The sequence below is a fragment of the Triturus cristatus genome, chromosome 4_2 (assembly GCF_964204655.1).
Source record: "Triturus cristatus chromosome 4_2, aTriCri1.1, whole genome shotgun sequence".
NCBI classification, from domain to species: Eukaryota; Metazoa; Chordata; class Amphibia; order Caudata; family Salamandridae; genus Triturus; species Triturus cristatus.
Genome location: NC_140586.1, coordinates 560,892,723 through 560,905,210, shown reverse-complemented (window position 1 = coordinate 560,905,210; position 12,488 = coordinate 560,892,723). Strand labels below are relative to the sequence as shown.

Sequence of the window (12,488 nt, the reverse complement as noted above, 5' to 3'; positions counted from 1 at the left end):
GGATCAAATTTATTATACAATGATGGAATTAGAATCTGATTTTATCTATTTTATTCTGATCTCTCATAATCTACTCAATGCTACCATTGTACAGCTTTCATATTTTAAATAACAATAAAAACATTATAAACAAACTCATGGGCACGTCCCACCGGTATAGGCCTTGAGGTAACATATCACTTCATATTTCCTGGCCTGTGCTGAAACAGAATCCCATCTCACAGCTACAAGCCAATTGTTTGGTAGGATTATGTGGCCTCCTTCCCCTCTCCCCTTTTCCTAATGGTCCTCAGGCTTTTGTCTCCTAGGAATCTCAAGCAAAGAACTGAAGGCTGCAAGGGAGACTATTGCTCAGCCAACTTAGGGAGTGGCTAATGTCAAATAATTCAAGACCCACTTTTGCTACCAGATCTCAAGATGAGAGGGAACAAGTGCCCAAGTGTCTTTTGAGACACAGATCTCTGGAGTTTTGCCATCACTCTAAGGTACTAACAACAGTGCTATGCTGTTACACAACAGTAGTGGAATCCTGAACATTGACAGGGACAGCCTGTGTCATGCAAGTGATACCACTGAAGAACTCCGGTTCCACTCTGAATCCAGTTTTGAATCAGTCTGTTTGAGCAAACCCCCAAGCTTTTGTTACGGCCCCACTGGCAGATATTAGAACTAGCAGAAAGATCAAACTGTCAGAGTTGCACCTTATTACCGTGATTGTTTGTGCCTTTAATTAATTAATTGTGGTTTCTCTTTGAGAAAAACTAGGTGTTACACATTTTGAGTTCACCACAGAGTCTTCCAAACATGCAACCCTGGAATGTAACAGTGTTCTAGTCAAGGGCCTATAAAACTATTTGGGGTCATATGCCTTTCTGTAAAAAATGATAAATTATTTTTTTATAAAATATAAAGATGTATCGGTGATAGCATATTTACATTTATTGCATGTCTATTATTTTTCTGAGCGCCAAACCAGCTCACTCAGCAGGCATTGTAGAACAGACTGTTTTACTCTTGGAGAGTTCAGTATACTAAGAAAGTCTTGGTCAATCTAATTGGAATGCAAAAGGATCCAAGTCACCAGACCACTAGTGTTAAATGACAGTCCCAGCACAAATATCGTCCTGTAACCTACCGCTCCCTCATGACCTTGAGAAAAGGCATGATGCGACATTTTGTTTAGAGGACGCAGAGGTCTTTGTTTCTAACATCCCCAGAAATGCTTTCAGAGGGTGTTATAACTTTGGAAGAACATCATTTGACAATGCTGGAGAACACACAGTGCAGTAGCCAACGGACGTTTCAGGTGCTTGCTTACACAGTAGAACTCAAGTTGGTTTACTGCAGATTACAATCTGGCATTTATATTGTGAATGTCCCTGTTCATCTCAGCTATGTCTCTACCAATGACCGCTCAAAACTGCACCAAGTTGTAGACTTGTGATTTAGATCCACCAGGCAGGACTTCAAATTTTTTTTTAAGGGTGGTTTTTGCTTTTGAGGCCACTACATCATGGGGTAAGGTCGGTGTTTCTTAAGATAAGACCCATTTAGTGGAAAAATTGTTTTTATGTGCTCTTACTGTGTTTTATGGGCAATATGAAACAGGAGTTAACTAATGAGACTTCACTTCATATTTTCCAGAGGGTAGACCCAAACTACCTTTTCAAGTTGTTGTAAGATTTGGTCATGTTTAATCCGATCACCTGCTTTATGACCTTGCAGCCCCTTGGTCCAGAAACATGTTCATCTTCAGGAGCACAGAGCCATCATCTTTATGTCGTTACATGCCTTTTCCAGACAATCCATTTGCTTGCCTTGCTGTTGAGGGGCTATAATACATGTTCTGTTTTATTGTACTGCAGCAGGCCCAGAGTCCACCTAAAGAGCCCATTGCTACTAATACTTGAAGTGTCCTCCTAATTCGGAGAACTCCCTCTTCATTTCACTGGATTCTCTGTGCTCTCTGTAATGCAGAGATAAGAAGTTGATGGGTCTCCTGGTTAGTAGGGACCTCGTGCCTCACCCTCACTGCAGCGCACAATTCTCCATGGACACAGTCAGCCAGAATAAATATGTGTCAGGCAATGCTCTGGGTCGGGTCTTTGCACTGACAGGGCTCCATAGCTTCCTTTAGCCTTGTTTGGCAGACATTCTGACCTGCTGTGGGCTACTGTAGCGTCTTCTTGCCAGCTGTGTCTTGCTCTGGGGCACACTCACTGCAGCGCCACCACTCCATATCTTTGCACATGTTGCTTGGAGTTTCCCTCATGCAACACCAGATCCCGTCTGCAGCCAACCTTTGCTGACAAATCATTTTCTGCTACCACCCACTACACAGAAAATTGATGCACTCCTGATGTGGCGCAGAGTTGTTTTTCAGGGGATACCAGAGGATATCCTAAGTTTTGTTGCTTCTTGCCAGTTATCCAGTCTCCAAGTCTAGATCACTTTTCATCTGCCCAACAGATTACAACTCATGATCCGAGTCCATCAACGTAGCATATGGTGTGCTTCAAGGCTTCATCCCATCAGCAGTCATCTTTTCTATGTGGGACTCTTTACCAAACTCCTAAAAGAAAAAACATCTAGAGCAGTAGGAGAGGACATGCAGCACCATTACCTACAGATCTACTCTTACAATGACATCTCAAGAGTTGCTTCTCCCCACTTCTAAGCTGTCCAAAGCCTAACTCTGAATGATCTCCTTGAAAACTGAATGTATTCAGCTAGCTAATGACAAACACACCAAAATAGGAAAGGCTCACAGCAATAGGCCTAGATAGATTCACACATTAACTCACAAAAGTGCAATAACCTTAGGAATCCTTATTTCCGTGAAGACACAATTTAAAGAATCACATCACTAAGAAGGCTAAACCAGTCTGGTACCAACGTTTCCTTCTCTGGAGAATCAATTAATCTCTTGCTGTGGCTGAATTTAAACTCATCGTCCAAGCCTTGTTCCTATAGCACCCGTTGTGTGGCAACACCCTGCCTGCCAGCAGCTGAGAGTCCCCACCTCATTATTACATAGCGTAGTTTACATTGCTGCCTGACTAAAAGGTCTGAGTAAATTCAACCAGGTAACACCCAGGCTTCAGGACCTCCCCCCCCCCCAGCAGCAAAATCAACTTTAAAGACATGCTGCATCATCTTCAAAGGGAATGCTTTCAATGCAACCCCATTCTCGATAAAAAGATCAAGAACTCTGGTAAAGATTTTAGCACTTGCAAACTTAAATTCAAGAGATACTGGAAGGAAAGGATCAGACAGCAGGGCTTCCCACACTAAGCTGCAAGAATCATTACGACCAGCCCAACACAGATGCAGCAAACCCCCTTATTCCTCTGCTACAAAAAATGTTTGTCCAAAACCAACAAACAGCACTGCCACCTTCATATAACACCAGATGAAGTGAGTCCATATGTATACCCAAATTGTATATATCACCATATCATGAATTGCATCCAGCATCGCTTGTACAGTGCTATGCTGTTATACAGCAAGCATTGCACTATTTAAACTGTATATACATAAAAAAAGACTGAAGGAGACAGACAGCACGTGCCACCTGCTGCATGTTAACCTCTAAAGTAAAGATGCGTTTGAGAATAACCCCCATGATTATAAAAACTATCTAGGGTGCTGCAATGCTACCCACAACAAAAAGTAGCAAAGGCAGCTGCAGAGGGGAGACACAATCACTCTTCATGACAATCAGATGATCCTGTGCTGCATAAACTAGGACAATCTCCAGATCATGGCAGATCCTAAACACTGGCCCAAAAATATCAGCCGATCAGCCATCCTTTAGGTCTGTCAATTGCTAGAATATAAACATCGACAAATCTTTGCTAACGATGGAAGATGAGATTACAGTACGTCTGGAAGTCAGCATCCATTTGAGGTCCCTTGAAGGGCAGGGTAACAAACATCTTCAACGGCTAGCAAAGGGTCTCCTGATCACAGAGGGAGAAGTTAAACAGTCATTTCACTAGGTATTTTAGTCTGGGTTTATGCAGTCACCACCAGCATCAATAAGCCACATGAGGCAACAGACCAGGCAAAGAGGGTGTAAAATATTGCAGCTATGATTGGCACATTGATAAACGGGCAAAAAGTAAAATTTGATGAACTACAAAACAACAAACTTTAGACAGGTTTTAAAAAGACCAACAGATATAAAAAATAGTCTCCAACTAAAAGCCTGCTGTGGGCGTTTAGTGCCGACAAATTCATTTCAGATAGAAGAAAAACGTGTAGGTCTTTTCTATTTGGTGGATCGAGGACCCTAGGCTTCAAAAGTGCTACTGATAAAGGGGTCTGCAAGAATCCTGCTTTCATGCATTAGTAATAAAATCAAAGGAGGAACTTTATAAATTGAGATATACTTGAGGAATATTAGGCAGTCTGTCTTTCTAAAGAAGCCTGAAAGTCTGTTCATCACTCATGATTACAGCCACACAAATATATCTAATTGATTATGTACAAAAACTTTGCATACTCACTTTGACCATCGCAAAGGAATGATCCAGTGCTGGAGGGTGGGGGGCTGAGGGGGACGCTACCCACGTCTATCTTTAGTGAAACAAAGCCATGGCAGACAAGCCGACTCTATTCTCCTGCCCCAAAATAGATCCCGCCACAGAATTCCAAGCTACTTTGATGGGGGAAAGGTTACAGCCAGCTGGAAACTAAGTTCCACGGTGCAGCTGCTGCCCATGCGGTGAAGCATTAGCGTCATTGGCCCTGCCATTCAGTGGCCCCATCCTTCAACTGTTTAATGACCCCCACTAATAATTTGAACTACCAAAAATTAACAGTTCAAATGAACAGTTAGGCAAAATTTTCATCGCTGTGCCTATGCAAAGTACGCAGAAATCGTGAATACAATATAAGGGTCAACAAATCAGTGCTGCAAGAATAAGAATGCTCAAGTACCTTTTAAATAATCTAAATTGATGACTATCATGATATTACATTAAAATAAAAATCTAATTTTCATTTTGACTTAATTTTTAGTGCCAAGAGCACAGAAGACACTCTGTCCCATTTTGTGTTACAAATATAATCTATCAATAGTACTTCACATACTCTTGTTTTTGACCTCGAGAGCTCAGATTGGACCGTCTCTATGGCACTCATTAGACACTGGTTCTGGGAGACCAAGGAGGCATTTTGTTCACGGAGTGATTTCAGCTTTTCCCTGAACTGCTTATTTTCTTGCTCAATTTGTTTGTAGGAGACATCTGGCACGGTGGGCTGCAAGGGAAACACATACCATTTTATTAAAACACTTCTCTTTATATAAACAGCTTCTAATTTGAACTCATTATAAATAAGTAAAGAATCAAAAAAATCCTCAAGAGAATAGCAATGTTAAATGATTTAGCTGAGCAGAAGTGCACATCCAAAAGCAGTCACAAGGGATGATTAAGGAGACTAAAGACTAGATCATCATCAACATGGTTTCTAACTCCCTTACATTAATGAATGTAGGTTGCCAATCTGTATGGGATACCCCTGAGGGAACATTTATTTTTGAGACATCATTTTAACAGCCAATCGCTTCACTTACAAAGGAATTCAATGAAAGTGAAGGATGAATCTGAACCTTTGGTAGGAATATCTGCATTCGGCAATTGCAGTCTTCGAAATGGGCACCCTAAGAGTAGAACAATAATATAACACCAGATCGACCCGACATATTCAGCATATCTGAAATCCACTCAAGTGGGCTGGAGGCTAGGAGTCCTCAGTTTTCAGGTCAGGGAGGTTCAGATGCATTTTAAAGGGTGGAAAGTGGCAGAAATTAGAGGTAACGGTTGCCAGCTAGGTTTAGATATAACAATTGTACATCTAGAGGGCGATATGATGGGAGGTTATTGCTCCGTGAAATAAATCATGGATATCTGAATTTAAGTATGGACTATCTCTCCTGTATAAACACTGACTGTCCCGAAAAGATACTCTAGGATTGTACAGCGGTTTGTAAGATACCGATATGAAGAATTAACCCAAATAAAGGGACTGATTGTGCAGAACATGCATTGAGTTTGTGAACCAACACTTTAGGTACATTCATCTTACAGTACATGGTTCATATCCACTACAAGGTGTAGACAACCCACTCAAAAACCATGGCAAAGCTCTTTTGAGAACCCTTGATACGCAGATACATTTTTTTTCCATTTGAATATGAACAGTAGATGAGTTTGAGTTCTTGAAGGCTCACCATGAAGAGCCTTAGATGGGCATTAAACAGAAGTGGGGACACCAGGTGGCCCTCGTGGTCTCCACAGATGAACAGGGCCACAAAAAACTAAAAACGTTTATTGGTAATTCCAGAGATATGAGGAATCGATCGCAAAATTGACTATGAGATTATTGGCTCCTGTCGATCCATGCGAAGAAGTCTAGTAGGATGAGGAACCATGAGGACCAAACCTTGTTGTAGACCAAAACATAATCCAAGAAAGCCACTGGCAGTCTCTGTTTGGTGTCTGGGATGAACACCTGAGTGGCAGGTCTCCATAGGCGCCCCTCTTACACCAGATGCTACAGCTGGCCTCTTGCCCTCTTCCAGAATTTCGAAAGACCATGGAGACATGTAATTTTGCGCTTTTTTTGTTGTTGTTTTGCTTGTTTTTTATTATTGGAAGGGGCATACAAAAGTTGTGTTTATTTCTCTTAAGTGTTAGTGAAAATGTATTACCTTCGATCAGGGAAATTCATCTGATATTGTAAGGTTACTAAAGAGGTAGAAGGTAAGCACAGTGACTAGGTGAAAGAAAATTCAGGTAATTTTCAGTCAATCTGTTGCGAGTGGTCAACATCACAGGACAGTAGAGTGCATAACAACACTGCTCCTTGCCCCTCCTTGTCTATAATCTCCTTTTTCCTCTCGACGGCATAAAACATGGGAAAGTAGGTGGGGAGGGCGGACGATGGGGGGGGCGCATGGATGTTGGAGAGAGGGATCAAGGAAAGGCAAAGTGTTGTGGCTGCAAAATCGCATGTTAAGCAGGAAGGGAATAGGCGCTACGAGGGGGGAGGGAGGGACAACATAAAAAAACATGAGTCTTCAAGTGGATGGCCTATCAGAATCTGAGGAGTACTCCGACCGCGGCTCAATCAGGGGAGAAGATGTGGTTTCACGGCTAGACTGCCGACTCTGGAGCTGGGAAACCAAGGTTCGAGCCTCGGGTCGATTCCATATCCAGATTCTGGGCAAAATCACTTACTCTCCCTGTGCCTACCAAAAACAAGCATTTACCATGCAATAGGTCTCGCAATTGCGAGTTTTTGAGCTATTGGCATTGTAAATGGCAATGCCTTTTAAGGTATTGTCATTTACAATACCAATAGTTTAAAGTTTTGCAAAAGCAGTATCTATTGTATTGCAGAGCGCAGTATCCCTGAAGTGGGCTCCAAGCTCATTATTTCAGTTTTTTTAAATGAAACAGAGCATGGTGTCCCTGAAGTGGGCGCCGCGCTCAAATACAAAGTAAAAAAAAAGAATTAAACTGAGCGCGGTGTCCTTAAAGCGGGCACCGCGCTCAGCATGCAAGTTAGAGTGGCATAGCGCTCTATAAGAAAAGAGGCCACCATTGTCCCCATCAGTGTCAATAAACAAAATAGTGCTCACCCACTAGATAAAGCAGACCGTCAAACAAGCCAAGTAAAAGGTCCAGTCGTATTGGGCAGTAACAAATGCAGACATGTCGGTACCACACTATGCTGAGCACAGATTTTTAGCTTATGTGTTTAAGCCACGCCCTAATTACATTAGCCAGCCCCTATAGAGAGACACACCCCCAGTTTTTCATCACACTTAAAGCCCCACCATATGTAAATATTATTTGTGCACCTACTTCCAACTGTAGATCAAATTAAATGTCTTTCTCCCAGTTAAGCAACCAGTCAGAGTGCCACGGATGGCAGAGGCAAAATGCATGATGAAAACATATTAATATGTGTGTGCTACCAGCTGTCGGGCACTGGGATTAAAATCAACAATGGTATACCTCAGTGTGCCCCTTGGTAATTCTGTACAACGTTCTAGATACAGTGTGAAAATACGCGCCACACATTCCGGCAGACCCTTCTCTAAACGCGGATACCTATCTAGGGCATACTCCGGGAGGCCCGGCCGTATCGAATAGCAAGTGTGTGCATGCCGTGAGCTTGGGGCTGGCCACGCGCTTCAGCCTGCTTCACACCTGGCGTTGCAGGTCACAGCACAGAGAGATGAGCAGCAGGTTAATGCCACGCTGTTTGTCATCAGTGCAAACGGACATTAACCTCAATAACAGCCATTAACTTCTAGAACGTTAAAGAATCAGGCACTTGCATTGCAGTGGGAAATACGAAAGGGAGGTACCGTTAGCATGCATAATCAATGAAACACATATAGACCTGGGTCCATTTGGTTGTATTTAAAAGAACACACAGGCACAACAATGAAACTAGCCCGTGTCAGACTACATTCAATTCACAGAGGCCGTTACTTTTTCCACAGTCACAAGACTAATAAAAAAGAAACAATGCCATGAGACACAATGCAGTATATGTTTACCTACATTGCAACATTAATTCACGCAGTTAACAGCAGTCAGTGGTTTTAGCAAGCACCTATAGCTTGGCCGACTGCACAATCAAGCACGCTTCTAGGTTAACAGTTACCAAAAGGTCAGATAGAGCACATTCATCAAGCAAAGTACAATCACCTTGGCTTAAATTTTGTTTTATTCAGTCCCCAGCAAACAAGTATGTCTCTTCCTGTAAATCAGAGTGCAGACCAACGTATGACTTTCAGTTTTGCCACGGTTACTTTTACTGGAATTTACGACTCAATTACACTGCATTCAACGACTAAAAATAATTTGTCAAGAAACGACAACGAAAGAGTGAGTGCTCCAAATTAAATTTAGCATCATTTTAACTTGGGTATGAAATCAAAGCGGGAGCCAAGAACACACTCTTAGTACCAAAATAGTACAGTCTAAAGCAAGTTCTGTAGAAACCGTCAGTCTGAAAGAGATTTAAAACCAGCGGAGGTAGCGCACGTCGTGCCTACATGCAGAGAAACTCATTAAAGAAAAAAGTGCTCAGAGACTTAAAACAAGCTGTCGCCATTGCGCAAAGGCGGCCACTTGTTTAGATCTGCATCGCGCTTTCACTTTCAATAGCTGCCGCCCCACACTGCACTCATGGGATGGGGAGGCAGCTATTGTTCAAGTGAAATCCTGATGCAAAAATAAATCACGCAGCCTGCCATTAGAAAAGCCGAATGAAGAAAAAAAGAGCGCTTATCGACTAATAAAAGAGACCATGTAACGCCGCAAGCAAACAATCCAGTCTGGATGGGCTGGCAGAGAAGGAGACAGGGCGGTCACCAAAAAGCCTCACTTTCAAACTGAGGCCAGCGTTTACCATTAAAGGATGACGCCGGCCAATAGAAAGAATGGGCAGAGTTTCCACTCCCATTGTAATCGAGGCGATTTCGGAAGTGATCTCGGAGAGCGAGCAGAGCATGCGCTACAACACTAGGCGAGACCTAAAAAGGCATGTGGCTGCATTAGGCGATTGCAAGTTACAAAACAATAGCATGGCAGCCATTATTAGTGCTGAGGCTGCCGCGACGTTAAACAAGCTATCGCCATTGCGCGAATAATTAAAAAAAAGTGCTTACCCACTAATTGAAGGAGACAGTATAACGATCCAGTCCTGATGGGCGGTCCCTAAAGGAGACAGGACGGTAACAAGGAGGGACTAAGAAGCCTCATTATCAATCGGAAACCAGCATTTACCATGGACGATGATGCCAGCCAATGAAAAACATGGGCGGGGCTTCCACACCACTTCTAAATACCCTAATACAGCATGCCTCGCAAAAGGAGCAGCGCATGCGAGCTGCAACGCTAGGCAAGACCTAAAAAAATGAATTTGTCCTTGTGCAACGTAACTGGTGCCCATGTAAAGTGCTCCAATACCTTTGGGTCGAGGACAGCAAGGCCAAGGAAGGCCCCGTGTGGCCTAATGTAGCGCCACGGCTTTGGCCTTCGCGCCGATGCTGAAGGAATAGTAGACTTACAGCCGATGTGGTGATTTTCTTTGCTAATAAAAGTGCCAAATCAAGGAAAAGGGTAACAGCCCTACAATAGATCCCCAGGGCACCCTCCCCCACAGGTGGAAAGATTCAGGATGCCCTACGGAGATGCTCCAGGCACGTGAGGACGAAGGGCCAATATGTGTGCAAGTGTGTGCAGCCCATATGATGTGCTTCAGATCAGCTGCCTGGGTGCTATATACGTATCTAGGGCACAAGTCAGAGGCGCGGGAAATACCTGTGCAAATTGCTTAGGGGGAAAACACATGGTGAAGGATGTAAAACTGAACGAGTAAGAGGCGGGCATTTTGAGACACCTTCCTTGGATATGCCAGTCCGGGAGGGGAGGGTGTGTATGTGTGTGTGTTTTTTTTTTTTTTTGACGGCCCTAGTAAGCCAGTCATCTAACCTACAGCCCTCACCTATAGTATGGGGTGTTTCCAAGAGTTGGTGTGTGTCGGGGTCACCATAACCACTTGTTAACTGTTTTTTTCAGTGAATTTCAGAGGTATTTAAACCTGTCACGGTGTTATTAGCAAAGTTCACCATAACTCATTTTAACCTTTGTTTTCTTTAGTCAATTTTTGTCGTTTTCTTTGTCACATTGGACATGGAACTGTTTTCAGACCTCATCTTCTCTTTACAGCTGGCCATCACTGTGCACAGACTTCAGCTGTGCACAGACTTCAGCTGTGCACAGACTTCAGCTGTGCACAGACTTCAGCTGTGCACAGACTTCAGCTGTGCACAGACTTCAGCTGTGCACAGAAGGGACAGGCGGTTCACAGAAGGGACAGACTTCAGCTGTGCACAGAAGGGACAGACTTCAGCTGTGCACAGAAGGGACAGACTTCAGCTGTGCACAGAAGGGACAGACTTCAGCTGTGCACAGAAGGGAAAGACTTCAGCTGTGCACAGAAGGGAAAGACTTCAGCTGTGCGCAGAAGGGAAAGACTTTAGCTGTGCGCAGAAGGGGCAGACTTTAGCTGTGCGCAGAAGGGGCAGACTTCGGCTGCGCGCAGAAGGGGCAGACTTCGGCTGCGCGCAGAAGGGGCAGACTTCGGCTGCGCGCAGAAGGGGCAGACTTCGGCTGCGCGCAGAAGGGGCAGACTTCGGCTGCGCGCAGAAGGGGCAGACTTCGGCTGCGCGCAGAAGGGGCAGACTTCGGCTGCGCGCAGAAGGGGCAGACTTCGGCTGCGCGCAGAAGGGGCAGACTTCGGCTGCGCGCAGAAGGGGCAGACTTCGGCTGCGCGCAGAAGGGGCAGACTTCGGCTGCGCGCAGAAGGGGCAGACTTCGGCTGCGCGCAGAAGGGGCAGACTTCGGCTGCGCGCAGAAGGGGCAGACTTCGGCTGCGCGCAGAAGGGACAGACTTCAGCTGCGCGCAGAAGGGACAGACTTCAGCTGCGCGCAGAAGGGACAGACTTCAGCTGCGCGCAGAAGGGACAGACTTCAGCTGCGCGCAGAAGGGACAGACTTCCGGCCCTGTGCCCTAGCTGTTGCACTTCGGCATTAGGCCCCAGTAGCCTCCACAAGCAGTCAAACTCCCCAAAGTGCACGGCCTTCAGGATGCTCAACAAAGGACCATGGCTATTACCACAGGCTATTAGACATGTGGCTATGTTTTATGGACCTTGTAGGCTGCACTGACGCCTGAAGAACATGCTGCGGTGTCCACGATTCACACAAAAACAAGTATTGAAAATGCAATAGGTCTCGCTTTTGATTAAGTTGAAGCCATTTGCTTTGCTAATGGTATTGTATTCTAGCGTTGCATTATTTAGTGTATATTTGGGATATGTTTTAGTTGTATGTAGTTTGAATTGTTTTGTTAGCTGTGTAGTAGTTTAAAGCATAGCATTAGTATGAAAAGAGCAGTGTTTCAGATTTGGGAGGTGAATGAATAAAAGAATAGTATAGCCCTGGCATCCTTGCTACGATACTGACACAAAGTATATTTTTAAAGCCCTTGATTCACTGCCCTGACATAGGCTGCAGTCAATGTGCTATGTAATAGTATTTGGCAAACCCTCTCCCCTTACATGCTCTTTTAAAGAGCACATCAGCGACAATGCCGCGTCTTGGGTCACGTGGGCAGCGCCGCAGTCTGCGCTCGTGTAATCTACCCTCTTATGTAATTTTAAGGTGGAAAACAAAACTCAAATGTCAGCAAAATGCTCTTTATTCTACAAATGAAATCAGAAAAGTAGGTGGGGTAAGACACATGGCGTGTGCCTCCCACTTGAGCCAGACCAACAGTCCTAGAATGCCAGGAGTGGGGCATTGCAGACCTGGGCAGTATGCAGCATTATTAAGTAATAGGTGGGTGCAGTGAGAAGAAGCATGGGCAGGTATAAGGCAAGGATTGCGACCGTG

General features: G+C 44.3%; 1 protein-coding gene across 3 annotated transcripts in view; it reads right to left on the bottom strand.

The window, feature by feature from the left end:
- Positions 1–12,488, bottom strand: part of CCDC18 (coiled-coil domain containing 18) — a 1,105,805-nt gene that overhangs the window by 1,027,463 nt on the left and 65,854 nt on the right. For all 3 annotated transcript variants that reach the window (XM_085602201.1, XM_085602202.1, XM_085602203.1), the window contains exon 5: positions 5,098–5,265. In XM_085602201.1, the coding sequence (XP_085458327.1) occupies positions 5,098–5,265 (168 nt within the window). The remainder of the gene's footprint in view (positions 1–5,097; positions 5,266–12,488) is intronic.